The 27,465-nt window shown below is 43.7% G+C and overlaps 1 protein-coding gene and 1 long non-coding RNA gene across 2 annotated transcripts; one reads left to right on the top strand and one right to left on the bottom strand.

The window, feature by feature from the left end:
* Window positions 1–2,650: 2,650 nt before the first annotated feature.
* Window positions 2,651–6,064, bottom strand: LOC112946375. The gene is made up of 3 exons (XR_003249232.1): window positions 5,720–6,064; window positions 4,617–4,749; window positions 2,651–2,816 (listed from the first exon to the last, which is right to left on the bottom strand). It is a non-coding gene; the product is annotated as an uncharacterized LOC112946375 (long non-coding RNA).
* A 736-nt stretch (window positions 6,065–6,800) lies between these two features.
* ARL5A (ADP ribosylation factor like GTPase 5A) lies at window positions 6,801–20,999 on the top strand. Its single transcript, XM_026038147.1, has 6 exons — window positions 6,801–6,881; window positions 8,434–8,494; window positions 11,418–11,565; window positions 12,392–12,475; window positions 16,367–16,518; window positions 16,830–20,999. Exons 1-6 carry the CDS (start codon window positions 6,836–6,838, stop codon window positions 16,876–16,878), a joined length of 540 nt encoding a protein of 179 aa, XP_025893932.1. The 5' UTR covers window positions 6,801–6,835; the 3' UTR covers window positions 16,879–20,999.
* Window positions 21,000–27,465: the final 6,466 nt, after the last annotated feature.

The following is a 27,465-nucleotide window of genomic DNA, read 5'->3' as shown; positions in this document are numbered from 1 at the left end:
TACTGGAACTCTTTCATTTTAAAAATAAATTATTTTTAGGAAACACAGTAATCAATAAAAGTTGCGATGTTGATCAAGACATGTAAACTCATAGTGTTTGTATTAGGACTTCAGCAGTGCTAGCCAGCTGTGTTGTGATTTCTTATGCCATGGCGCTATATCAAATTGTGAAGTTCCTGTACTCCTGAATGAAGACGAATAAGACGCCTTTTCTATTCCTCATGCCACTTCCTCTCGTTGTTACGATATTATTAGAGCAAAGAGCAGAGTTCCGTTCCTAAGCTCTGGCTTCTACAGAGGATTTTAGAAATGTTTATAAAATGTCAATGAGCTTTTGTTACCAGAGTTTTTCATTAGGACACTTTGGGATTAATGGTAATTTAGTCAATAAAGGTGACATGACAATCTTAATATCTGAACACAATATACTTCAGTGCATTCATATGTTTGTAAATGAATTAGCAAAGAATTTTAAAAATCTTGAAGCCGCTTGAAGGACGATTCATTGTCTCAACCTTTCAATTTATAAGTAATTTTTTTGGCAAGTCATATTTGGCGGATATACAGGTTCTCTTAATTACATAAAGGAACATTTATCCCATGGGACATGCAACTCCAAAATGATTACGTTTTCTGCCCAAGCATATTAAGGAATTTGCACTTAAAGGAACCTAACAAATTTGGGTTTAACAGTGGGACAGATTACATGCTGATGTTGGAAGCAGGTTGGATTGAGGAGGCCGGCTGCTGTGCTGGAGAGCTGCCGCGCGCCGCGGCTCTGTCCCTCGCGGATCGGCGCAGCATGGGAGCGGGCGGCATCGCGGGCTCGGTGCCCTGAGCCGGCGCCTTGCACTCGCTCACAGAAATTCCCTTTGCTCCGATAGCCAACCGTAAAATCCTTCAGGGTTTTCTTCTCCCCAGGTTTGGGTGCTTCTGCAGAGGATCTGGGGGCTGGGCTCTGTGCTCCCTGTTTCTAAAGCACCGCTTCCTGAGGGCCTTGGAGGGCAGGTAGGAGAGGAGGTGGTGGCTGCAGGCGCGCGGAGCCGCGCGCAGGCAGGAGCTGGGGGCACTTGGGCCCAGCCCCCCGAGCCCGGGGCGGCCTCAGCTCCGCCGACTCCTCTGGCCTTCCCGGAATGTCGTGTCTGTGCAGGCGTTGCCATCCCCAAACAATACTGCTAATGCTTACCTGGTATTTTATAGCCTACTGATTGGCGAGAATTAGGGCTTTCACCCTCCATTACTTTCTTTAAGGATACGTTAATTCGTCCCTAATGAAATCTGTCCTTCATTCCATAGTCTTCATTTTTTAAAGCAAAAACAATTAGTGACCATTTATGAAACAATCAGCTGCATATTGTGCATAACATAGATAAATCTGTCTTCTCTCCTAAAAATCCTCATTTTAAAATTGGGTCACGTTGCCCCAGCTGGCGTTAGTGCCAGTCTGGATACATGTATTCTGCTGCAGCTACCTCATTCCTTCAAATAGTTCTACAAGGTGTACCTGGACTCCAAGATAATGTAATGTAGCCAGCTCAAACTTTGGGGAAATGAAATTCCCACTATCTTTACAATGATGCCAAAAGAGAGTATTATTTTAAGAACAGTCATTTGGATAACCTTTATGCATATTGTTATTCAAGTCCTTTATTTTATAGTGAAAAAAGTATGTCTTTAAGATACATTTTAATAATGTTGTAGAAAAACTATATATAAGGACTTGACTTGGATAAAAGAGCTGCAAATGCTCCTTAGTATCCAAGTTTTTGCTAGTTTGGAAAAGAAATCTTTTCCCCAAGTTGTGGAATCCTTTTTACAAGCAAAGAGAAATACCCTTAACTGACTCTATGGAAAGTGCTGGAGAAAGGGAGGTAACGTGGGAACGCTAGAACCTGTCCCGCTGCTCCCGCACGCCGGCAGCGACGCGGGCGCTCCCAGGTGCTCCCAGGGCGCTCGCTTGTCCTGCCTCTCCCCTCCTGGGGTCTCAGCACTGGCCTCTGGCACTGCTCCTGCAGGCGGCTGCTGCCGGACACGGACTCTGCCGCTGGCTTCTCTGGTCGGCACCAGGTGTGACCCAAATGTCACACACGGCTGCGCGGGCGCCGTCCACATCCCCTGGAACCTGACCGACACTCCCCTTTGATACTACTGCTCTTTATCAGCAGTAGAAAACCAGTATGGTAAGGAAATATATCGAACAGTGTAAGATGATATTTTTTGCCAATGACATGAGCAAAACAAGGGAAAAAAAAAAGCACATTTCTAATAGCACAAATTTACAAGACTTCCACTGTTACATTTGGCATTGTGTTTTTTAAAAAATAGGTAGATTTTCTGAAACAATGTCAATGAATTTGCTGCATTTTCCATCACTTTGAATTGTTGCCTGATACTTCCATTTTGCATATATGATTTGCTTTTTCAATGAGTGGTATTCCTTCTATGATAACAGGAAAACAAACAATCAAAAAACACAATTAGGAAGTCCCTGCGTTCACTTGTAGTGATTTCCTCCTCAAAACTGAAATTGCGTAGAAACAAATTTCTAATTCTGGCCAATGTACAGATTTGGCATGTGCCCAATGACTGCAGTAGCGTTCGTGGCCCCGGCTCTGCGAGGCTGAAATGCTGCTTGCTGTTGTGCAGCAAGGAGCGGGGACGGGCGGACGTTACCTCTGTCACGCGAGCGCTGGGAGTCCTCCCCAAATGCACCGGCGCTGCGGAAGCAGCAGGGAGCAGCTCGCAGGCGCCCGGCTGCGCTGCCCGTGGAATCAGGCCTGATTCTCCTCCAGATGCTGCACCTGCGGGCGAGGAATCTGTCCAAGAGCAGCACAGGAAGGGAATCAAGTGAAATGCACTTTTATGTATGCACAGGATGTACAAGATGGTAAAATAATGAGAGGAAAGCAGTCACTCAAGCTCCGAGCCATGGACCTTGGGCTTCTCAGTTCCAAGACAATCCGTTTCTCAGTCAAACTAGTTCCTAGTGATGGCCTGAACGCGCCACCGCTTGGAGCCAGTTCAGACTCACGCTGGTAAAGACATTACGGCCTTTACCAAAAGAAAAGAACCTGCGTTTTCTTCCTTGCTGATTTGCCCCCGTTCTGTTCTTGCTTCTATAGATACTGTATGTGTAGCATTCTACAAGGCATGCTGGGTAAACTATACTATGCAAATGTATACAGTGTTGCATGCTTTGCTCTCCCTCTGCTTTAGTGGCTTTCAAAGAAAAAAACAAGTTGTTATTTTTGTGAACAGAACCATTTAAAAATGGAAAATGCAGACTGCATGCTTGTAGTATCCCCATTTCTATGGGTTTGTTTTATGGAATTTAGATGTACAAAAATGAACTGCATTACAATAACTTTTCTACAATAAATCAAAAACTATACAAACAGTGTTTAAAAGTCTTTTTAAAGTCTCTTTTTGTATTTTGGACTCAAAAGACTGGAAAAATCCTTGGAAGAGTCAATTAAGAACAAAATGTTGCAGAGCTGTTTGTTGTTTGCAGATAGCTTTTGGCAGCAGCTTAATGCGCTAACATTTTTTAGTAAAAATTAATGAGGTTGTGAAGAAAGAGATGCATCTGGTCTGTGGAATGAATGATTTATTTTTAGAGCTATCTGCTCTAAATTGTTGCAAATCAGAAGTACAGAAATACATATTATAATTCACTCTTCCATCAATAAGTAAAAGCCTTTCAGCCAACCAAATCAATGGGAAGATTCTCATGGATGTTAATGGCTTTTGGCTCTGATCCTCAGCTGGGTCTCTTATTAATTTAAAACCTGCTCCTAGAGAGAAACAAGCATAAAAATAGCATGCAGTATTAAGGAACGAGGGAACAGGTAAAGCAAGCGCTCTCTACAATCTCTTGCAAGCAGGCAAGGGCTGGAAGGCAGCACATTGGCAGTGCTGGAGCGAGACCCCGGGCAGCTCCCACGTGGGGTTTGGCACAGGATGCACAGAGGCCGTGGCCGAACGCAGAGCCTGTGAGCACACGACGCTCCTGCAGGCAAGCAGCCACTACCGGGGCAGCAACTAAAACTCATCCCATTGAACTAGCCTGGCTAGGCGCTCAAAACGAGATATAAAGCATGTGAGTTTTAATCTAAGCTGTTAATAAACTCCTTAAGATGTTCCAAACTGAAAAAAAGAGTTCTTTTGTCTGTTTTTGTAACTTCCTAGAAGCTAAAAGTTTATTAAGCCAGCTCTGTTGTCCATCCTCTTAATCTCCTCTCACATATTCAGGTTTCTCTATGCAGAGTTATTTCCCCTGCACTGGTGACATTGCATCCCGGGGGGCTGCGTAATCCTGCTGCAGAGCAACACCTGAAACAGCTTCCTGCTTCACAGGCACTTGCAACTGGGATGTGGGGCCTTCCATGAGGAAAGTGTGTCACTAAATTTCCTCCAGACTCCACTGATTTGACTATTTTCTTAGCAACCACCAGCAATGGCAAACATGGCATTAAGAAAGGCCCAGTAAATGTTGAATGAGGCCATAATACAAATGCCTTCAAACCATCATGTAACTAGTGGTAGGATGCCATAGATGAAAGCAATAGTCTCCTAGTCCCAAAACACACCGTGTATTCGTCTTGTAAAACGCACACCTGCTTGTACAGCCGTTGTGTCCCTGCCAACCTTGGCTAGCGCGTGGCCGCAGACGATACACAGTCCCGAGCAGTGTGACTGCGCTCTGAGTGCTGGCTGCAGCCTGCTGAGTTGCTTCGGTAAGGCACACAGCTGAGAGGAAAAATACAGGGGGAAAAAAGAATCAGTGCTCTTTTATTTAAAAATTTGAAATAAATGGTTTAACTGAATGTTTACTACCCTCTCCTTAGCTGGGCAAGATCTCTCACGCCTACATAGATCCGCAACGAGCCCACAGACTTCAGCAAATTACTCTGTGTTTACACTAGGGGCACGGGGACCAGAAATGTATCATTAGCATGTGAAAATTTCAGCGGAAGCATGGCAGAAAGAGAGGCAACGAGGGCTGCGGAGTAACTCTGTTTCTGGCTGCATGCTGAGCCAGCAGGAAGCGGGGGATTCCTTCCCTTTGCCTTTCCCATCCCGCCCAGCGCGAGGAGCCCTGGCAGGAGCAATGACACCCTTGCTGGGAGCTCAGTTCCCTCTTGCACAGCCCTGGGGACTCCTGCGAAGCCATCGTGCCCACGCAGCTGTTATCCTTCCCTGCTTGTCCTTAAGGGGAGAAAATATTTGGGGGAATATAAATAACAGAATGCTATGAAATATATTTGTGCATCGCATTTACATACATAAAGACATTTCTATTTTTCCAAAAGATACCAGAAAACAAGGTAGAGGTGGAACTCAGCAAGGAGCTGCACCAGGCCACAAAGGAATAGGTGAAAAGCAGAGGCAGGAGGTAAGTGTGTGTGGGCAGGGGAAAAAGAGGCCATGATTGCAGGTGAGAGGGCAGTATGGAAGGAGGTATCAAGGCCAATAACATGTATTTTAAAAGTGGCATCTTTTTCTTGAGTATATATACTGCATAATACCGTAAATCATAAAAAGAAGCACATCCATAGCATTCTATTCCAAATAAACAGGGATAAAGTACATCTTCACCCTTGGTTGAAGTGGCATCTGACAAAAACCGAAAAACTAGAGGAACACAATCTGATCAGCACGGTGATAACAAAAGCCTTAACATTTCAAGTTCAGGGAAGGACTGGGAGGATGTGCATACAGCCGAAACACCAACTCTCCATGCGTTTCCCTCTCCACATCCCTTTGCCCTGCTGGGAAGCGGCAGGTTCCGCTTCCTCAGAGCACCGCAGGTCTGCTCCTTCTTGACGCCGCCGACCAGCACAGTTTAAACGCAGCTGCCGGCATCCGAAAGCTGCGGGATCTCCCTGAAGCTCGGCGAGAAAACGTTCGGAGGTGCGAGCTCGCACGCCGCAAAGGCCGGTCACCAGCCACGCCAAAGAGCAAAGGTGACCGGCCCTGTCAGCGGGCAGCCCTTCCCTCGGCGCCAACAACGCGCGCGGTTTGGAGCCTTCCCACAGCCGATCCCTGTTCCTTAGGGCACAGCTCCTGAGGGAGCGATCGGATTGACACCGGGGTCCCCAGAAAGCACCGATTGTGTTAAAACACGCTGCCCGAGCGGCCGCCGCTCGCAGCAGCGTCACGCTGCCCTCATGGCGGGGCGGCGCGCAACGGCCGCCGCAACGGCCGCCGCCCAACGGCCGCCCCTCAACGGCCGCCCCAACGGCCGCCGCCCAACGGCCGGCCCCCAACGGCCGCCCCTCAACGGCCGCCCCCAACGGCCGCCGCCCAACGGCCGCCCCCCAACGGCCGCCCCCCAACGGCCGCCCCCCAACGGCCGCCCCTCAACGGCCGCCCCTCAACGGCCGCCCCCCAACGGCCGCCGCCCAACGGCCGGCCCCCAACGGCCGCCCTCAACGGCCACCCCAACGGCCGCCCCCCGCGGGAGCCCCGCCCCTCGCGTCACGGGCACACGTTACGCGGGGGCGGGGCCGGCCGCGCGGCCGCTCCCGCCCCCGCTCCCGCCCCCGCGCCGTACGGTGGCCGGCGCGGTCTGCGGGGCGGCGCGCGCTGCCTCCCTCTCGGCTCGGCGGCCGGGCCCGGCGGGGAGGAGCGGCGCGAGGCCGGCGGGCGCGGAGCGGAGCGGAGCGGCGATGTCCGTGCGCGGGGGGCGCCCGGGCCGCAGTGCGCAGCGCGAGCAGGCCCGGCGGCGCGGCCCCAGCCCGCCTCAGCGCCGGCAGGCCGGGCCCCGGGCCGGGCCTTGAGCCAGCAGGCGCGGGAGCAGGTGCCGAGCAGCGCGCGGAGCCGGCGGCCGAGGATGGGGATCCTCTTCACCAGGATCTGGAGGCTGTTCAACCACCAGGGTGAGGGCGCGGGACGCGGGGACGCTGGGGACCGCGCGCGCTGCCCCCTCCCGCAACGGTCGCTCCAACGGTCGCTCCAACGGCCGGCGCCGCCGCCGCCCGGGGGAGAAGCGGCGCCGCGGCCGCGCGGTGTGAGGGACCTGCCCGAGTCCCCGCGAGAAAGGAAATAACCGGGAAACCCACGCACTAGAAAAAGCCCCTGAGCCCCGGTACCTTCCGTCCTTGTCGGCGTTTGCCGGCTCCCCCTGCTCGCTGCCCTGCGTGAGCGGCGGCCGGGGCTGGGGGATCAGCCTGGTGGGTGTTGCTCTCATGGTATCCAGCCCCGCTTCGGGCCTCCTGGTCCAGCCAGTTTTTCACCCCCGAGGTGCTGCCTGAAACAGAAGTGCCTCATTATGTGGGGCTCAGAGCAGCAGGTGCTTTTACAACATGGAGCACTTACGGAAAGTTATTTAAAACTTGGGTTCATAGCTGACGATGTTTGGAGACAGCTCTGCAAAAACACGTGGTATCGGTAAAATCACACACAAAGAGGTCCCGCTTACCTGGCTCCTGTCCTCTTTGCTCGGTAATAAATCGATGCGAGTTGCTTTGCTCGGGTGGTCTGTAGCTTGGGCAGACGTATAATGGCTTTTTGTGGCCCTCGTGGGCTGCTCGGGGTGTGTGAGAAAACCCCCTCTCACAAAGCATTTGCTTGCATGAATGGCCCTATTGAGGCCGTCTCTGCAAGCAAAACTTGTGTAATGGAGCTGGGAGCAGGCAGCGCTCGCTCGTCCTGGGATCTGCGAATGGGAACGTGCCCGACAGCACCCGCTCTAGGAATCAGAGCCCTGCAGCCTGTGAGATGCAGGGGGAAGGTGGGAAATGGAAGCAATAACTGATGCCTGGCATGGAGCTCCAGAACCCATTCCCGTGTGCATCGGGGTGCTTTTGTGCAGCACCTCTTGGATTATCTGCAGTGGGAGTGAGCACTGTGAAATGTTACTGGGCAAATGAGCCCTCCAGTCCCAACTTGATGTAGGGAGCAGGGGATGCTGTGGGAGACAGGCGGATCACCCTAGTTATGGTGCAAATCAGCTCTCCTCTTCCTCCTTTCTTCATTTTTAACTACTTGGAATGAGGTTCAGAGGTTGTTGGCCATAATGAAAGTATGGCCTTGGGAATGAACATGTAATGTGTGTAAGAGCATGTGTTTGCAGGAGTAGCTTAGCTGCAGGGAGGAATAGGGAATGGCATCTATTATGTCTGAGTTGTGCTTCAAAAATGTTTAGAAACTCCAGCAGTGATTCCATTAGGAAATTGCTCTAGCAGTTTAGAGAAGGAAAAAACAGAATCTATTAGAAGTTATTCCTGTAGATGTGCAGACAGGGGTGATGACAGTTACTTATCTACTCGGGTATGAACTCCATTTTAGGTGTGATATGGCCCTTGAAATATGACAGCTTTTACTTAGGAAACCGGTCTAAAAATGTAACATTAACCTTGTTTCATAACATGTCTGTTACTTTCATACCAATGCTAACTAGGTGACTTACAAGTAATATTTTTATTTCAGAGCACAAAGTAATCATTGTTGGTCTGGATAATGCAGGAAAAACAACCATTCTTTATCAATTGTAAGTATAAACTTCAGATGATGTTTAATGTATTTCAAGGTGTATTTTGTGCATATTGCAGTGACTTGTTTTAGCTTTTTTCCCTGCTTTTTTTTGCTTGGAGAACATTCTGCTGAAGTTGGCTGAACAGCATAGGTGCTGATGGATCCTCTGTGTCTGTGCACAGAGTATGGAGAGGTCTGTGCTTAGGCTGCATGTATGAATAAGATTTTGTTGAGAGCTTTTATTTCTTGGATTACATTGCTGCTACTGCCTAAGTGCAGTTAGTGTCGGCTGTTTGCCAGCTATATAGAATATGATTGTATTGAGGATTAGCCACAGGTCAACAGTGTTAAACTACTCCTTGCCACAACATGTAAATATTAACAAATTGTTCCATGAGGCCTGACCCTCCTCTGCCTGTGATTTGTGTCCTACATACAAGACTTACTTGATGCAACTAGTGGTGCAGGATGGAGATCTGCAGCTGGGCACAGGATGGTGCAGAGCAGCCTGTGCTGCCTGGTCCGGGCTGTGTTTTGCACCACCAGTGGACTCCAGGTCCCTGGTAGCTGTCACCTTGTTGTGCAGCTTCTGGCCTTATAGTGGCATTGACTCATTTTATTCTATGTGAACCTTGCTTCTCGTTTATGTAGAACTTGAATGAAGTTCATATCTCTGAGTCCTCTACTGCACTGCGATAAAGGAGCAGACATTTGTCTACACACTCAGAAACATCTGGTTGGGACAGGCAGCTCAAGGTCTGTTCAAAAAGAAACAGGTTTCCAGTTTCTCACATTAAGTAGTCTGGTAGTATAAAGTATTTTGGTTCAGTAGGAGAGAGAACTCATTCTTGTCCAATCCTAAACTTAAATTATAGGTTCTTTTAGTCAAATTATGGTCTGCCTTTGCTTTTCTCAAGCAAAGCGAACTTCGTGTGGTATTTTCCAGACACTTACATTCTAGCACACAGTGCAAAAAGAGTTGAAGAAGTGAAGGTGGCTATTCGGATTGGGAGGGAGAGACTAAAAAATAAATAGGAAAAGTACACATTTTCAAACTAGTAAGTGCTGCTGCTGAGCGTTGTCATTACTGTATTTTAATGCCGCCTGGCTTTCCACTTCCTCTGTGAAAGTCTCATGATCCTCCTCCTCCTCTTCAATTTCTGCGGTCTCAGCGTTCTCTTTTCGCTTTCATGCAGCTCATGCCTGTGTGTCTTGTCTTCCTTGCTTGCTTTTTAGTCCTGCGGGACTTGCCCATTCTGTCTTCTTATGTTGCCCTTCCCTAGCTCTGTTCCTCAGTTCTTCCTACAGGCCCTTCCTAAAGCCTTACTTGCATCTCATAAATCCCTTTTTTATTTTCGGCTTTTCTACTGTTTCTTCATGGAAGATATATGTTGTGAGCAGGAGTGCGTTTAACTGTTTCTGTATGAGATGGGCAGAGATAATGAGCAGGAATAATTTGGTTAATGTCCTGGCCACCACTTTAGTGATGTGGACAGCTAGAGCAGACACTGGCGTGGTAATTCTTCTAACAGATACTGGCAGCTCTGCAGATGCTTCATTTCCTGAACTTCTCACATTCACATCTTGTCCCTCCCTGGTAGCCGTGTGATTTTGCTCTCCGGTGACTAGAAATGCCATCGTGCTTCGCATTTATCTTGTTTCAGTGAAGGGAAAAAAAACCCTGTCATATTGCAAGCTGAGAGATGCCAACACTTTGAGTGTGAAAGACTGCAAGTTCAGCCAAGGAAAGGGGATTCACGATTTGCCTTTTCTGATATCAAGAGAACTCTGCTGAAAACTGTTTTTTGATTGTTTTTGTTTTTTAAAAATCTGAAGTCCACCAAGGGCTTCCTTAAAATGCATGCTGTGAGAAGGTATCCTGCATGCTGTTGAGGCACTGGGCAGCTAGGATTGCTTTTCAGAATACTAGACTGTCCTTGTATCTCTTCATGGCTTCAGTTCTTTGCATCTTCTTCAGGTAATTTTCTGGCAGGATTCCAAGTCTCAAGTTGCTGTCACTGTAACCAAAAGCTCTGCTAAAACTCCAGAAGCTTTCCATATAAAAAGATGACTGTATCAAGGTTATTGAGGGAAAGAAAAAAAGAAAAAAAAAAAAAAGAAAAAAAAAGTTACTTGAAAATGGTTGATTTTTTTCTTGAAGCTGCTTTTAATGTTTTTGTATGTCTAGTAGATTTTAATAACTTTAACTTACGGAGTATCCTTAGGGAAAAGACGCATTTGGTGGTTGTTGTTGATGTGAAACTGGTTGTCTCGATGAAAAAGTTACACCAAGCCTCTCTAAAACAGTGCATTGTCTGTGTTCATTGCTGAAAAGCAGTGTAATTGGACTATATAGAACAGAAAAGAGAAGAAAGTTTGGAAATGGCGCAACTGAAGGGCTTCTGAGTGGTGAAGAAAGTACGCTAAGGGAGAAATATGTAGTGTGTTTGGAGGAGTTGGATGATGAGTTGTTTTTCTGAAACCTTGGAAATCCTGTGACTTAAACTGCATTCTTAAAGAAAAACAACTGCACTCTCCCATCCTGCACTGCATGCCAATATCAGCTTGGAAAAATAAGTGACTGCTTAAATAGTTTCTGAAGCACGTGCTCTCTCAGCTTTGCAATTTAATTTTAATATAGTTTTGTTCAAAAATTTAAAATTTAATTTTGATTTATAATTTGATTGTTTAAAATAGTTTTGTTCACCAAGTCCTTTCTTACTGTTTTTTCCCCTAAACACACACACACACACACACACACACACCCCTCGTATCTATTTGCTGCATAAAGTTTGTGGGATTCCCTGTGTGAGCTTTCTACCTCCAAATAGCTGTCTGCCTGCGTTCTTAGAGAAACAGGTCAATGTGGAGTTCTAATGTGGCTGGTGGTGCAGCTAACTCGGCTGGTTTCTCATGGAGTGGGTCTCTTCCTCTCGCAGCTCTATGAATGAAGTGGTACATACCTCACCTACGATAGGCAGCAACGTGGAAGAGATCGTGGTTAATAACACCCGTTTCCTCATGTGGGATATCGGAGGGCAGGAGTCTCTCCGATCTTCATGGAACACCTACTATACAAACACTGAGGTAAGAACAAATACCTTCTTGTAAGATTTATTTTCTTCTGTCAAAGGAAATTTATTATATCTGAGATTTGCCCCAGGCACAGTTCCAGAAGATTGTGTTAACTATGTCTTGATTATTGCTGTAACTTCTGCAGATATACCAGATACTTGTATTTTGATTTCTGAGTCATAACATAACAAGATGTTGTGCAAAACCACTGTGTGTTATGCATGTAAGATGCATAATATGGATTGCAGTTAAAAACACCTTGTTTGTAGGGGATCTATGTCTCGGGATCTGTTGCCTTAGGGCAGGTGCTCAGTGTCTCCTGGTGTTGCAGATCCCTGTGTTTACAGGTTCCCTCTTGTGGACCATGAGTGCAGTATCTCTGCACAAAGACTCTGAAAACCTGAGTAACCCATCACAGGACAGACAGCAAGCCCCAGAAGTTCTTCAGAATTCTGGGAGCTCTGTCCTGCAGAATCCCACCATCGATTTACGTAAACACTCTAAGAGTTTTGAGAACCGATGTTAGCAAGAACTTTGTAGCACAAGTACAGAACTTGCTTAAAATAATAATTTAAGTCAGAGTTTCTCAGTTAATATGAACTGTGGTTTTAAAAAGGTTAATTTTTATCGTACGAAATCTTGTTTTTCTGTGCTTCACTATGAGATGCTATGCCTATATCTGCATATATGTATCTGCACTTAAAGTATGTAGCTTATGTTTTTGTGGTTGAATCTTCAGATATCATGTTGGGGTTAATATTTTCCTTTCTGTAAGGATGTGTGATAAGGAATATGTAATTATCTGAAATGCTCACTAATAACTTCTGACTTTTTATAGTTTGTGATAGTTGTTGTGGACAGCACAGACAGAGAGAGAATTTCGGTAACTAAAGAAGAACTATATAAAATGTTAGCACATGAGGTGAGTAGATACATTATTTTTATTATAGATATATATTTATTGTGGATAAGATTTGGTTATTAGTACATATTGAAGGAAGCATTTACCCATTATTTGCAAAAGTTCAGACTTAGGCCTGCCAGCTGAAAGTAAAGACAGAGCAGGATGGAGGGAATGCCTCCCTAGTGAAGTCCAAGGCAAATGTAACCGGTTGCATTCCCAGGTGCAGGTTGCATCAGAGCCATCCTTTTCCTGCCAGAGGCTCTGTCTTTTATAAAGCTCCCAGTAAACTCGTAAATTAATATGGAGCTACTGAAGTGAGTTCCTACAAAAGTAGCTTTTTACCTTCTGAGTGCTTCAAAGAAGTAGGAATTAGGAGCTAGAAATGACTTCTGTGCCTTTGGTCCTTCAGCTTGTGTTGTTAAAGACAGGTTACGGGGCTTCACCTTTGGTCCTGATGTGCCTGAGAGCTTAGGTTGTCCTGTGTCTGCGGAACAGAGGCTCTCATGGCGAGAGTGAACTGTTCAAGCCCTAGTGCAATGCACTGTATCAGGGGATGTAGTGTACTCGAAAGCAGTCATGCTTTTGAATTCTAAACAACATATTAGAGAATTAAAAAAAACTGTTCTACTGAAGTCATAGAGCAACTGACAAGAGTTGGCATTTGGGTTTTTGAAAGATAGCACCAAATATGCTTCAGTTCCCCCTCTGCCCTTTCCTTGTATGCATAGCTATTTACTGGTAGCAGCAGCAGGAGTGAACTGAGCAGATTTTCCTGGAAAGCTAAATAAACTTATGCAGTAATGGCCAGGTAATAAATGCATTAATTGCAGAAAAGAAAAAGGCAAAAGAGAAATTCTTAAAACTGAATGAGACAGTTCAGTTGTAGTAGCCATAAATATTTTTGGAATTACAAAATGAAAGTATAACCTGCAAGCTTGTAAACACTGCCTTTAAATTTGAGCTCTGTGTCAGATCTAAAATTGAGCTAGCTCTGATCCTGATTCATAACTACTGCACTTCTTCAGTGTGTAAGTCAAGGAGCAGCTATTGCATGACATTGGACTCCTTCATGAGACCTTATTGTTAGTAATCTACTCGTGAAGTGCAGCAGGACTAGAGTCTTGATTTTATTTATTTTATTTTTTTACAAGGAGCAATGTTATATAAACTTGCAAGTACAAGTTTATATAAGCTTGACTACTGTTGGGACTTGCAAGGCAAACAAGTTTAATGTGAACTGGATCCATTTTTACGAAATGGTACTAAGGGCATTAAGCCTCCAAACTTAGAAGTGTCAGAATACACAGGTGTGCATGAAATGCATGGTGTTATATCCCAGAATACTACATCTATATTTAAACTGTAGTCATTCTTTAGTAGAAGTCTATAGGAAGGGCATAAGCTCTGCATGCATTTCCTTTGAGCTTTATCTTATTAAAACTTTGCTGAAATTTGGTAGCCTGTAGCCTTTTTACTTTGCATTTTCACATGGTGCTCATAAGTGGATAAATTTCAATAAAGTAAACACAATTTTAAGACAGGCTGTTCACAGGAAATGTGGAAATGAGGAGGGCAGGCAGCCTATCTTGTGCTGTGTTCTTGTGGTTAACTTGCACTGCCTTGCATTAGCAGGGCTGCTGAGGGCTCCTTATTGTGTTGTCTTGTTCTTGTTTTTCTTTGTTTAGAACCCTTCCTTGTGTTAGTGCTACTGCTCTGCAGCCCTCTGAGCAGGAGAGCTGGTGTAAAAGCAGCCGTGAAAGCACAGGGGAGAAGAAGCCCTAGACCTATAAGGGCTTCCTTGGTTGTGATGGAGAATTACAAGTGGCATCAGGGGGTTACTGTCATAGAGCCTGTTGCTGTCATTCCTCAAATTTCTGAGCTGTTCTACTTGACCTATTAAAAGTGTTAAACAAAATCTGCATGTTCTTTTTCACCATATAAAAATGAAATGTGGATGGTTCTTGGGCTTACCTTTAAATGAGGTGGGTTCGGAACTGCAGACAGGTTGATTGTCCTTGCTTTGTTGTGGGAAGTTATTTCAGTGCCCAAAAAGCAGCACTCTAACAGTAACTGTGCCTGTTCTCCACAGTCAGGATGTGTTGAATGTTCTGCTAACTTAGGGGCTGTGGTGGCATTTGAAAAGAACTTTGGTACGTCTAAAATGAAAGTGAAAGTTCAATATGTTTTTAGAACAGCTTTTCCATGAAATCTTTGATTTCTACGAACCAACTGAATTACAGTGCTTTTTATGGCGAGTTCCTCGGGTCAGTTTCAACTATTCTGTGGATCGCTGGGAATTAGTTTTAGTGTTGCTAAAAATTAAAAATTCAGTATAGGTGTATTTAACTGAAGGGGAAGACTTTTTTTTTTAAGAGGGACTGATTGCCAGCAATGAGTGTCTGTTCTAGTGTAGTTCAAAGCAGCTTGAGATGAAATAAATTTCCCCTAGAACTGCCATTCTCTGAATTCTGCTAGTACTGCTGTTTGAAGTATTGCTTAGTCCATAAAGAGGCATTTCTCTGTCATGGGATTGTTCATGTTTTGATTCCAAAACTCCATGTTTTGATTCCAAAATCACTATGATGATTTTTTTAAAAATTGGTGCATCCAGTACATAAGCCGCTGCTATGGCTGGCCTTGCGCTGTGCCCTGGGGAGCCGTGGTGCGTCCTACCTGGTGGAATCTCCCTCGCCGCAGCTGCTGTGTAGGAAGTGCGGGAGGGCTTGGCCAGGCGTTCCCGGCGTTTGCAGTGCCCTGCGCGGTGAGAACTGCCCCACAACGAAGTGCCCTGGTCCTACGGTCAGTCTGGTGAAGACGTCTTTGTGTCTTGTAATGTGGTGTTCTTGATAAAAGCCAGACACGGCAAAACGCCGCAGCTTGGCTCTTTGGGATCCAAAGGTGGGAATGTCGTGCCAGGTCAGGGCTAGCCAGAAGACCTCAGCTGTTATGCAATGTATGGAGTTACTGTAGTTGCGTTCCCGGTCGCTGGTCCCTGCAGAGCTGTAGGGTACCTCTGCTCCTCCTGAAGGCAACAGAATAATGCACGTGGTGGATGTTTTGGTCTGCTGGATCAGAAGATTTTCTGAGATTAGACATGTCCTACATGCTGCCTTTTTTATAGTGCTAAGGCTGGGCATTGCCTAGTTCACTTTAATGTCCTTTGTCTCCAAGGGCTGGTTCACAGCCACCCAGCTGCAGTGGACCTTGGTTCTCGGGACCATCGGCAGGCCTGAAGCAGCTCTCTGCCAGTTGCCTTTCGAAGCGTGAGAAAGGCAGCAGACTTGATTGGAGAGACGACGTTGACCAGGGCAGGGGAAGTATCGTCTTGGCTCCTGCAGCTATTTGCAAGATGCTGATTTTTTGCATGATGATCACCTTGCACTGAGACCTTATCAGAGGTAGATGGATGTTTTGGAATTGGTCCAGTTCTAGAAGCTAAATGGGCTAGGTGAGCTAGGGTCCAGAAGCCCTCCTGCTTGTCCCTTTGATTCGGTTACCTCGTGCCGCTGTAGTTGTCACTGACCTGGGCTCTGTCTTGCCCTCTTTGGTCCTTCCACAACGGACAGGGTGCTTATGGTGAATATACTGTTAAAAATGCTTAAGGAGTCACAACTGCCTGTGGGGAGCATTCAGGATTAAATGTCCAAGGCACTGGGGCAAACAGATGCTGTTGGAGGCGAGTAGTTTTATTTTGGAAATGAAATAGGTTTGGGCCTTGAGGCCTCCAGGTTGCAAAGTCAGAATATGAACTTCATATTCAAGTTACTGGCACCTCTAAGCATGAGAATGGCAGTGTTCCCCAACGCTCCTAAGCCAGAGTTTTGGCCTAGTTAGAGTTCTACTGAAAAATATGCTTAACTTGAGCCTTGAGATCTTATCTTTTTTTTTTTTCCTCTCCTCTTTCACTAGGACTTGAAGAAAGCAGGTTTGCTGATCTTTGCTAACAAGCAAGATGTTAAAGAGTGTATGACAGTAGCTGAAATCTCTCAGTTCCTGAAACTAACTTCAATTAAAGATCACCAGTGGCACATTCAGGCATGCTGTGCTCTAACTGGAGAGGGGTAAGGATTTACTGCTGGAGGGAGATTCACTGGTCTGGTAGATTACCTGATCATAACTGGAGATAACTTCACTTTTGTTAAACACCGGCACCTGAAACTCTGCCTATAGATCGCATAATGAGATCTAGCAGTGGTAGGAGTTAGTTGATGAAGGAATCATTTCCAAAAGTCAGAATTACGGAGATCTTAGGAAAAGTTTAGTTATTGTTCTTGTTCATATAAGTTGTTCATATAAGACCCTTTAAAATTATCCTGAGGAGTGTATGTATTCCTTAAAAATTGTAATTATACTTATCTTTGTTTGTTGACAGACTGTGCCAAGGACTCGAGTGGATGATGTCAAGACTTAAGATCAGATGATTTTTAATGACTTGTTTGCACGGACGCTGCTTTAAAAGAAAAAGAAAAAAAGCTGTACCCATGATTACCTTGACGATGGCAGAATTAATGGGTTAGATGTATTTATAATGAACTGATTTCAACTTCATTTTCTACATAGATACAAACAGTTATATAAATTAAGACCATTTTGCAAAAAGACGAACGCAGTTGATGGCTCCGGTTTCGTTTCCCCTTTTTTTTCCTTCTCTGGTGTGCATGTAAGAGCTGTGATCAACCTTCATTCAAGATACAACCACTGGGAACAGTCTGATGCTGAGCGTGGTGAAGACGAAGTGAGAGGAAGGAGCTTTTAATTTTGAGTTTTATTATTCCATTGTAGTCCTCTCTAGTTGAAGATGTTGGCTTCATTATTCCAGTAAATTAGTAAGCAAATCAATGGCATAGATATCAACTTTTCAGTATTTTTAAAGTTACTGATGTTACAAACGCAAAAATATTTTCCTGTATGTGTACTGTACATATTTGTGTATATTTATACCTCAGTTTTAGGTTAATTGCAATCTGTTCAGACCAGTATGTAAAACTGAATCAGTATGTTGACAATAGTACTAATATTTGACATTTCCAACATGTCACAGCTTCTTTTCCTTTGTTATCTGTATAGCTGTAATGTCCATCAGACAGTTGACTCACTACAACTTTATAAAGCAAACTCTGTCTTAAGACAATTGCTTGTTTCTCCCATGATTTTTTTTCTCATTAGGAAAGATGCCATAAAGGATTGGGAAATATGGATTGAATTTTAAACTATAGTATCGGCAAGCAACAGTGGAAAATTTGCCAGTTTAAAGCAAAAACATTTTATTATAATTGTCATTGGATGGGATGACTTCAAAAAGTGCTTGTCATCCTATTCTGTGCTACTGCTTTTTATTTTCTGCAGTAGGTGCTTGCTTATGATTGAAGCCTGGTAGAATTTCTTTTAGATTTCAGCTTTCAGTAAGGGAAAAATGTTTTTTTTTGTTTTTGTTTTTTTCTCTCTCAACCAAAGAAGAGACATGAAAATATATGTAAAAGGCCCACTGAAATCTTACCAAACTAGTCTTGCTCTGTATTAAGTATTTTTCAGAGGAAGAAGCACTCTTCTCTCTCTGATATTCCAAAATGTGTGTGTATATATATCTGTGTGCAGTGGCTTGAGCTGGGATGGGCAGGGAGCACACATAGTTTACACTACTGGAAAAGTGATGGTTCCACAGAAGGTCCTGGTGGTACTTCTTGAAATAACTCCTTGCATGATCCCCAGGTGAGTTATTAAAGTGTCACAACACTATGTGATTATCTTTTCTCACCATCTTATTTAGTGGGATGGGTGACCATATGGAATAAGTTTGAAATGATCATTTTAAAGGATAATGGTTTTTTGGTAGGATGAAAGTTGGATGATTTGAATTATCAGTGTTGTGAAAGTGTATAAAGCCTTAATTGCAGACTTCTACGCTTGAGATGTGTTTGAGGAGTATCGTAAAATGAAATAAAACTTTGTTTAAAATGTCCTTCCCTTTCTTAACTCGTGAATTTGATAAGGATGGAAAAGACATTTTAAAGAAAAAGCTTAGTTTGAACTTTAAAGTGCTTACTGACAGCTTGTTGTTGGTTACGTGCTAATGTCATTGGTCTACTTGCTTTTCTGGGGATCATGTTGTGAATTTGTGGAGGGGCAACAGGGAAGACAATTTAAAAAGTCTATATTTAATAAAGGCAGGTAAAGAATTCAACTTTTTAATATATTTTTGGTATCTATTATGTTAACGGGTTAGGGGATCTGGTCTCTTTGCTAAAACATTTTAATGTGTACATGCATATATTTATAGAGCATGCACATAGATGTTGGTGTTTAACTCATGTGTTGCAAAATGTATGTTTGAAGAAGTAATTAATGCAAAGACTTTTTCACTTTACCTGATGGTATCTTCAAGAAACAAGTTCTGTGCACACCTGCATATAAGACCACATTGTACGTTTTATAGTCTTAAATGAGATTGGCTTATTAACCTAAGTGTTGAGTTTTGAGTCTTATGTCTTCCGTCCCTTTAAAATACTTCTGTAGTATTTTTAAAATCTGTATTTTGCCGGAGTGTGTGCAGGTTTTGTGCCTGTGTGTTAAGCAACGAGTTGTTAATGGAACAAAAATCATGGAGCAGTGTTCTGAAACCTGCTTTCTGCTGGAATTTGTTGCTTGCTCCCTTGATTAAATTTTTAGGAGTTGGTTTGTTCATATCATGAAAAATTCATGTTTTTTTTTTCCAGGTATGGCTATGTTGCAATAAGGTATTCACTGCTTACTCTCACCTGCTTTTCCCTCTCAGTATTCTGGCTATTCTGCTTTCTATGACCTCTGCAATACTGCACAGTCCATTTAATTTTTGTTTCACAAGTGGCAAGACCCTAATGGGAGATGGGAGCAGCAGTGTGCGTGGAAGGCTGCTGCTAAAGCCGTGCTTTTTATGCCTTGTAGTGCTTATAATCCAAAAAGCAGTTAGAAGATAGGAGATCTGAGCAGAAAATGTTAGAGCCCCGATGAGCTGCCTGGATGGGCACATGTCCTATCGCAGGTGATGCTGGGGCTGCCTCTCTCCTTGGCAGCACCAAGGAGGTTGGAGGGAAGATGTCCTGTTTTGTAGCTAGAGTTCTGTAGCACCAATTCCGACCGCAGCATCACATGCCTGTGGTATTCCTGTTTGGGCTGCAGTAATCGATGGAAGAAATCTCTTAGTTTTATTATTATTATTATTATCATTATTTTTCTGTTAAGTGCTATTCTGCTGTTCCAGAGAATGATGGATTTTGTCTGTGGTATCTGGGTGGTGATGCTTTGTCCTCCCTCTTGGTAAACGGGTGACAATCCAAATTCTCACCTTGCAGGACTGACTCTGCTTGAAGGTATGTGCAGGGATTCTCTCAAAAGAGAGTAAAAGCAAAGTATTTGCTTCCTTATTTTGCCCAGAGAAATTTCTACAAAAACTCTGCCTGAAGATATTCATGAAAACAAAGGTATTTACTCCAAATGCTAAAGAGATGATCATTAGCAGAATTTATAAATATGTCGCCACAGGTGGTATTGTAGCTGAGAGGTCATTTTCTATACACCTTGCCTTTGGTTAGCTGAATTTTTGTTTTTATTTTTTTTAACTGAGGCACTTGGGAGACCTGGGGAAGAGTAGAGAAACTTGTGAACAGACAAGCCCTTGGTTTATGTTGTTCTCCTTTACAGCCCTTTCTTTTCCCCTTAGGACAAGTCACTCTCTTTTGCTTAACACTGTGAATAGTAAAGGAAATTTAATGTTATATCAGTGCTATTTTCAACTCATTCACTAACAGTTTAAATGCCACTGTCTTAACAATAACCCATGAGTTGTTAATTTGTGTTGCTTTGGTGTTTTCATCCTCTGTGTGTCGTGATGTCTCAGCTTTCAGCTAAAACTGAAGATCTCTTACTGCCTTGCTCTTCAGATAATTCACCTTTAGGGTATTACATGGCAAAGAGATAGCTTCCTAAAAACTGAAGTTGATGCTGCAGGGTGCCGTTTTACAGGCAGAAATAGAGCAGCAAATCATGTATTTCAACTCGCACCCGAGGGCGCATGTGAGTGCCTGGCAGGCACCCGGTACAGTCTATGCAGCCCAAGTGCCTAACAGTGACCCAGTCATCACTATGCCCTTTGTATAGTACAGTTTCCATTTTGTTTAAAAATAGATATATTTGTATAGAAGCATCTAGCTGTGTTTAAATGAGTATTCTTTCCCTTCACTACTACCAGTTTTACCTGATTTATGATAAATTTATTTTTTACAGTTCTTTAAGCTTTCTACTGTCTACATTCCAAGCACTTTACCATTTATCCAGCATTATATAGCTAGCTTCCTTTGTGAAAGGAAATGCTAAATTTATCCTTATAACAGATGGGTTAACCAGAAATCTTTTCAGGAAGCTATATTTGAATAACTCAGTCCAAGAATACTTGGCCTTGTAAGCTGCCTCATATAAGCAGTTCCTTTCCAATTGGCTAACAAAACATGAACTTTGCTACTCGCAGGCAAATTCTGTCTGCAAAATATTTTTATTTCAGCTCATTGAAATGAATGTAATATTAAGCCTTTAAATGATGTGTTATTGAGCATGATAGGATGAGAGTGGTGTGATGTTACAAAGAATGGCACTAAGGAAGAAAAAACGTCTTTGCATATTGTGATATGTGTTATAAATACAAATGTGACTTGAATATAATTGTTGCAGTGACTATATTAAACATAAATACGTAAGAAATTACCGGTGGTTGCCATTGTAACTTTTTTACAGTGTTCTGTAGAATCACAAGCAGAAATAGTGTTCTTGCCTTACTAGGGTTTATCAGTTAAGTTTTATAAATGCTGTTATACAGAAGCAATTTTTGGAAACTTTCTTCTCATCAGGGACTGGCCGTTCCTGGCAGCAGGACTGTTCATGTGTGCCAGCTGGGCCCTTTGGGTCCTCTTTCTTACGAGTAGGCATATCTTTTCTTAAGCTTTTCCAATCTGTAAATTTGGAGGACTTGGCTGATGCTGAATTAACCTAAAATGTTGCTTTACCTAGAAGGTTATAAATCATCCTCTGTAAAATATGAGCTCAATGTTACTTTCATATGAATGCTTCTTGTATCCAACACTGTGAAGGGGAGAAGGGAGGAGGCCAAGGAAAGGCTTTGTTCTCCTGCAGATAGATTCAAGGAATAAAAAACAGAACCCAAAATGCAAAAGCAGAAGCCTTTTTATGGCTGATAAATCCAAGATTGGTACTGTGTGATGGAGGAATAGCAACTGAGCCTGTTAAAGCTGTCCGTTTGGATAGTGCTTGTTTTGAATGTCTTCAGCATGTCCTCAGCTGTTCCTACCACAGCCTTTTCAAAGCTGTGAACGTGCCAGTCTCCAGTCCATTCCTAAGGGGTGTTCACTGCTCCACTGGGAGTTTGCAGATCCCCTTCTCCAAGGGGGAGAAGTGAGCGGGTCTGGGGGAGCTCTGTCCTTAGGCTCTACCCAATTCTGGATTACGATACTAATCCACAGCACTCGCCCTGGGATTTTGGGAGCATAAAGTAAAGATCTCCAGATCAGTACAGTAAGTTAGCTGCATTATTGTATATTATCCAGCTGCTTTTTTTATAAATGCAAAGTCATGTCCTTTTGTGTATGTTAAACATATGACCAAGGTGATATTTATTTTGATCTTTTGTATTTTATATGCCACTTTCTATAAAGCTTGTCATCGTCTTGAAAGAAAAAGAAAAAATATGGCTAACACTGTTGCTGCAATAAAATTTCTTTCCATAACTTCCAAAATTTTGCTTAAAATCAATACTAAGACTTGTGAAGGCTAACTTGTCCTGGCTTGGGCACTTCTGAGAATTAAATTTTAATTATGTTTATTAATGTAGCTAAATCTTTATAAAGCTATCTATTATAATAAAGTTAAACTATGATTATATTAAGAAAATATTGTTCATTTAGTAAAAGTTCTCTTCAAAGAAAGCTGAACTTAGAATTTTACTCAGTCTAGTTTTTCTAATTCCCGTTCAAAGAGGTGAAGCAAACACCAGTTTATCAAGAGTTGCCAGGGAGAACTGGAGGAACTGTATCCAGTTGTGTGCACAGTTCTATGAAACTTCAGAAGTGCTAATTCCTGAAAAACACATTTATTGTTGAAAGATGAAAGCACTTGCTATTGTACTGTGTGAAGTGAGCCTCTCAGCTGAGGGACTGCAGGTGAGTCCCGCAAAGGAAAAAAAAGGGAACCGAAGCTGTTTCGAAACCCAGCAGCGTGTGCGGGCACGGAGGGCTGTCGCCTGGTCCACGTGTGTCCTGCACCTTGCTTTATTTCCAGCTGCAGCAGCTCTGCACGGTGACCCTGCTGCAGCAGCAACTCGGAGGAAACCAAGCAGCCCCTGGGCAGACGCTGCTGTTGTCGAGGTTTGAGGAACGCAGTAAGTGCGGCTGGGCCCCTTTATTCTGGCACTGTATTGGAATCCAATTCCACATCAGCTGATTTTATTTAAAAAAAAAATCCTTGTCAGATGCTTTTTGTCTGTTTAATACAAGATTTCTCTGAAATATTTCTCAGGCCCTGTATCAGGTGGTTGCCTTGCATGGTGCTGTCTGATCTTAGTGTGTAGAGCCCCTCTGTGTTTGAGGACATGAAAAATACAGACATATATATATGTGAAATATTTCTGAAAGCTTTTATTCCAGCATGATTTTAGAGCTAAATACCTTCATTCTTTCCATCTGTGCACAAGAAATTGTTTGCTGCTGCTAAACCCCAACCACTTTCCTCCTGCATCCCACAGCTGAATGTTCTGTGGGGACTGGATTTGCTGAAGTGATCCTTGGGCTAGTCATTAGTATCCATTATGTGAAACTGTAAATAGACTTTTTAAAATGAAAATACTGTGTTGCTTTTTGCCTTTTTTTCCACTTGACCATTTGAAAACTAAAGACTGTTGTATTCTATTTAATTGTTCTGCTTTTTTTTAATTAAATATAACACCTTTTACATAAGTTTTTGAAAAGTACAGGTCACACCATTGTTTTGTTGGTCTCTACTTTCTACGGTCTCTAACTTTCTTTCCATATGTGACACAGAGCTCTTGAGTAGGTTGCAGATTCAGATACCAGACAGTCATTAACAACAGGAAGATTAAGAGCTGTTTTTAACTCTTTTGGCCTGTCTTGATTTTTGCCATGATCCTTCACAACTGGAAAGGTTCTCCCCCTTCCATTTTCCTCCAGAAAATTGTCTAAATACTTTGTACATAAAGATACCGTATAAATACTGGTACTGTTGAAGACTTGCTTCTGAGGTCCTTGTACTGTTGCATCCTATATTACCTCTATGTATACCTTTAAAACCGGAGATAACGGCTGCGTATTTGAGCTGTGTGAGCAACTAATAAACATTATTTGTACTAAGTTGGCACAATGCTTTACCTCTTGATTTTTTTTAAACCGCCCATACTGTTTTGGTTACGTGGTAGGGTTTTATCCCACCATGTACGTTTTGGGCACCTGGTGGGTTTTATCCCACCAAACTGTCGGCTGCTCCATGGGGGCAGGCCCACCTTGGACAGCGAGTCTTCCTGAGCCCTCGTGATGTGGATTTCCATGGGCTCTTGGAAAATCCCAATGTAACAGGCACTAACTGGCTCATTGTCTCAATGCTCTGTCAACTGAGTATTTGTTTTCTTGAAGGGCTTTAAATAATATATTGGACAACATGTGAGTACGCATGGTTTTGCTTGCGGGGTGCTATTGTCAGCAGTGTATATATATCAGTCGGTAATGGGATCCCTGCAGAGGCTTTCTATTCCAAGATGCTGAAAATTTTGTAAAATGTATGGTGTAGTGAATAAGCTGGCTGAAAAATGAAGGGAAGCCTTGAACTTTACTTGATACACGAACATTATCCGTATCTCCCTGCCTCCTCCCCTTTTCCTTAACACAAGCCTCAGGAGCATGAGGAGCGTGTTTAGTTTTACAGAAGTAGGAGGAGGCTACTTTCCACAGCTGGACTTTCAGTTTTGTCTCTCTGCAGAGCCCCTTCTGTATGCACTCACCCTGGAGAGAGATCAAAGCTGAGGTGAGGAAATAGTGAAAGAAATAAGCTGTCCCTGATCCCCTGGTCATGCCTGTGCCTGCTCCTGTGAGTGGTTTGCAGGACCCTTCCACGATATCTATGATGCTGGATTTTTGCACGCTTCTCCCCTGCAGAGCATCATCCTGCTCTGCTTAAAGTGGATCCGCACAAAATAGCACAGAGATTACATATGTAATTTGGGAGAAACTCTCTCGCTGGAGTTGGAGGGTATTGCGTCCTCACCGGAATCCTTTCTCACTTGTTCAAAAGGTCCAAACAAGGCACTGCTAGTGGACTAAGCAGTATATGTCATGAAATTGCACGAGGAGAGCCTTCTCAATGATAATTATACTTGGAGAAAAAGAACTTGCCTGAGTCTCTCTCTCTCTCTTTTTTTTTTTTTTTTTTTTTTTTTGGCCAGTTCTCCTTGACCCAGCAGGTTTAGGAGGCAGGAGCAGCTGTGTGCTGCAGGGTCATCCACATGTGATTGGGATGAGTTTTTGCTCAAAAAAAGCTCTTTTCCTGTTGCAGGTTTCCATCACATTCCTTTTAGTTTCATTGGTAATTTTCTGGCTTAGGGAAGACAAGGCAGAATGGTTTTTCTGTTCTGTCTTCAATAGTTTTTCAGAATAATAGAAGAAAACATATACATTTGTCTTCTGAATTTCCCAGATGCCCTATTTTGCTTTTTTAAGATGTATGCTTTTAGATTTAGTCCTTCATAAAAACTCATGAAATCTTCTTATTGCAGTGAAGCTCTTGAGGCAATATTTACTCACCAGAACAAGGGCGATTTCTAGCTCGGTTTAGAGCAGAATCTGTTCACTCTGGTTTAATCCATGTCTCAAAATTCTACACGCAGTAAGTTTTTATCTTGAGTTTTCCTTTTGGTAACTCATTCCTGGTGTGTGTGTGTGTTTAAGTTAATCACAAGTACTGTAATAATTTAGCTCATGAAAATTCGGATTTATGAGCTGAATTGTTCTTTTTTACCGATGTGACATAAAATGAAGTTTCTGTGGTGTTTGAGCAGGGCTGCAAGGCTCGTGCTGTTGAGTCTGTACAGGGTGGCTGCTGCCTCTGCAGCCGCCGGCCGCTGCTTCAGGGTTGCAGGGTCTGTGTGCTGCCTTCCTCCCATTTGGGCTCTTGAGCTCTCTGCTCGCTTCCAAACCAGAGCGGGAGGCAGGAAGGAATCCGCTCGATTAGACAGAGTGGCTGCTTAGACCAGTGGGTTTTACACAAGTTCCTTATACAATAATTGTGACGCATTTCACCTGCTGCAGCCTTAAAGCTTACATTATAAATGCAAAGCTTTTGAATAAGTGTGATTTTGAAGTTATTTCTTTTTTGTTCCTAAGTAAGTGGCTTCCAAGTGTGTTCAGGTATGTGCATGTGAGAGGCCGGGTTGGGGTTTTTAGGTTTTGGTAGCAGCAAACCAAGCCCCTCATGGGTGGTGAATAGAGCTGTGCTGGCAAAAAGTGGCTCTTAGCAAGTGCTTGTGCAAACAACCCTCCCTGCAATAACCCGGGCACTGATAAACTGCTGCAGGCAAACATGGTTTGTAAGTCATGTCTACCACTCCTCTGAGCTACTGAAGACAGAAACAGCCCTCACCTTATCCACCCCCTGCTCTTTTCTTGTTGTCATTCTGAGTAAGAGAGGCCTGATGGATTTTTTTTCCCCTCCATGTGTTTGCCCTATTGATTCTTACCTGCCCTAGAGCCTTTAGGACACTGTTGAGCTAATGTAAAAAAAAATACACGTTGGTAAGTTAGCTCTTAACTGAGATAAGGTGTTGTACTTGCTTCTTACATGAGATTTGTTTCTTTTTTAGCAGCAGTTATGATATTTAGCAGCCTAAAAGTAGATTTTCTTGTCCATAGTACATAAGGCCTATAGTTCTTTCAGAGATAATGTTTCAAAATAACTCCAAAAACTAATTGTTTTTTCTTTTCTTTTTTTTTTTTTTTTTCGGTGATGGGCACAGATTTACTGCAGTAGCAAAGAGACTCTGGTTCCTGTCCCACAGCAGCACCATCTGGTAAGGTTTTCCATGTCCCATCCACATGGCATGGTTGGATCCATTTGCACCCCACAAACAAATGAAGGCCTGAATGGACCTGCTCCAGAGCAATTATAATTACCTCAATTTTTCTGTCAGTCCAACCTTGAACCAAAACCTGCGTTACAGTATGTCTGTGGGTGCCCACAGCAGCTGGGAAGAGGGTGTTCGTATCCCGCTTGGCAGTCCAGTACCTAATCCCTGGTGAAGGAATTTTGCAATTGTGGGTACGCTGACTTGGGCAGCTTCCTTCTGGGGAGGCCAGCTGAGGGCAGAATCTTCCTTTTTAATGGCAAATATTTCAACTGTAAGATAAGAACATTTTTCCTAAAGCAATTGAACTACATGCTAACCGACTGAACTCCTTAAGTCTCTACTGGTCCCAGAAGCTGGTGCCTTCCTTCCTCCTCCTCCTTTCTCCATGCTGCTCTGTCCCTGCGGTGCCAAAGATGCTTCTGTGATGATGCCTCAGTCTGGACTATGCACCTGAAATGTGCTGAAACTGCTTTTGTTTGTCACTTTTTCAATACCTTTGCACTTGCTCAACTTCTTAGTATGGTTCTTGCTGTGTTGACACCAGCAGCTTTTCCAGTACTGAAGCGAAGGCAGAGGGCAGAGAACAGCAGTAGTCAGAGAGAGATGGGCACGAGCAGAAGGAGGCTACAAGATGTTGGGAGGGCCACGTGTTACCTTCGTTGCAGAAGGGCTGGCAGCACTTGAGTCTTCCTTCAGAAAAGTGGATCCCAGCTTTTGTATGCAGTACAACTTCAGAAGGCACAGAGGCTTTCACGGAGGTAGGGAGGCCCCTGCTTAAAACAGGCCAAAACTGTTGGCATATTAGATTGTCCCCAACTGCAACAGAGATGGTATCTGTGTG

Source organism: Nothoprocta perdicaria, unplaced genomic scaffold, assembly GCF_003342845.1.
Source record: "Nothoprocta perdicaria isolate Ctin4 unplaced genomic scaffold, notPer1 scaffold_203, whole genome shotgun sequence".
Taxonomy (NCBI): Eukaryota; Metazoa; Chordata; class Aves; order Tinamiformes; family Tinamidae; genus Nothoprocta; species Nothoprocta perdicaria.
The sequence above is the reverse complement of the archived record's forward strand: the minus strand, read 5'-3'. Positions and strand labels throughout refer to the sequence as shown.

Excerpts from the sequence above, each read along its gene's own strand:
- ARL5A (XM_026038147.1), top strand. The coding sequence starts at position 6,836 with ATGGGGATCCTCTTCACCAGGATCTGGAGGCTGTTCAACCACCAGG. Across the intron at positions 6,882-8,433 it reads GAGGCTGTTCAACCACCAGG|AGCACAAAGTAATCATTGTT; the intron begins GTGAGGGCGCGG and ends TTTTTATTTCAG. Across the intron at positions 8,495-11,417 it reads ACAACCATTCTTTATCAATT|CTCTATGAATGAAGTGGTAC; the intron begins GTAAGTATAAAC and ends TTCCTCTCGCAG.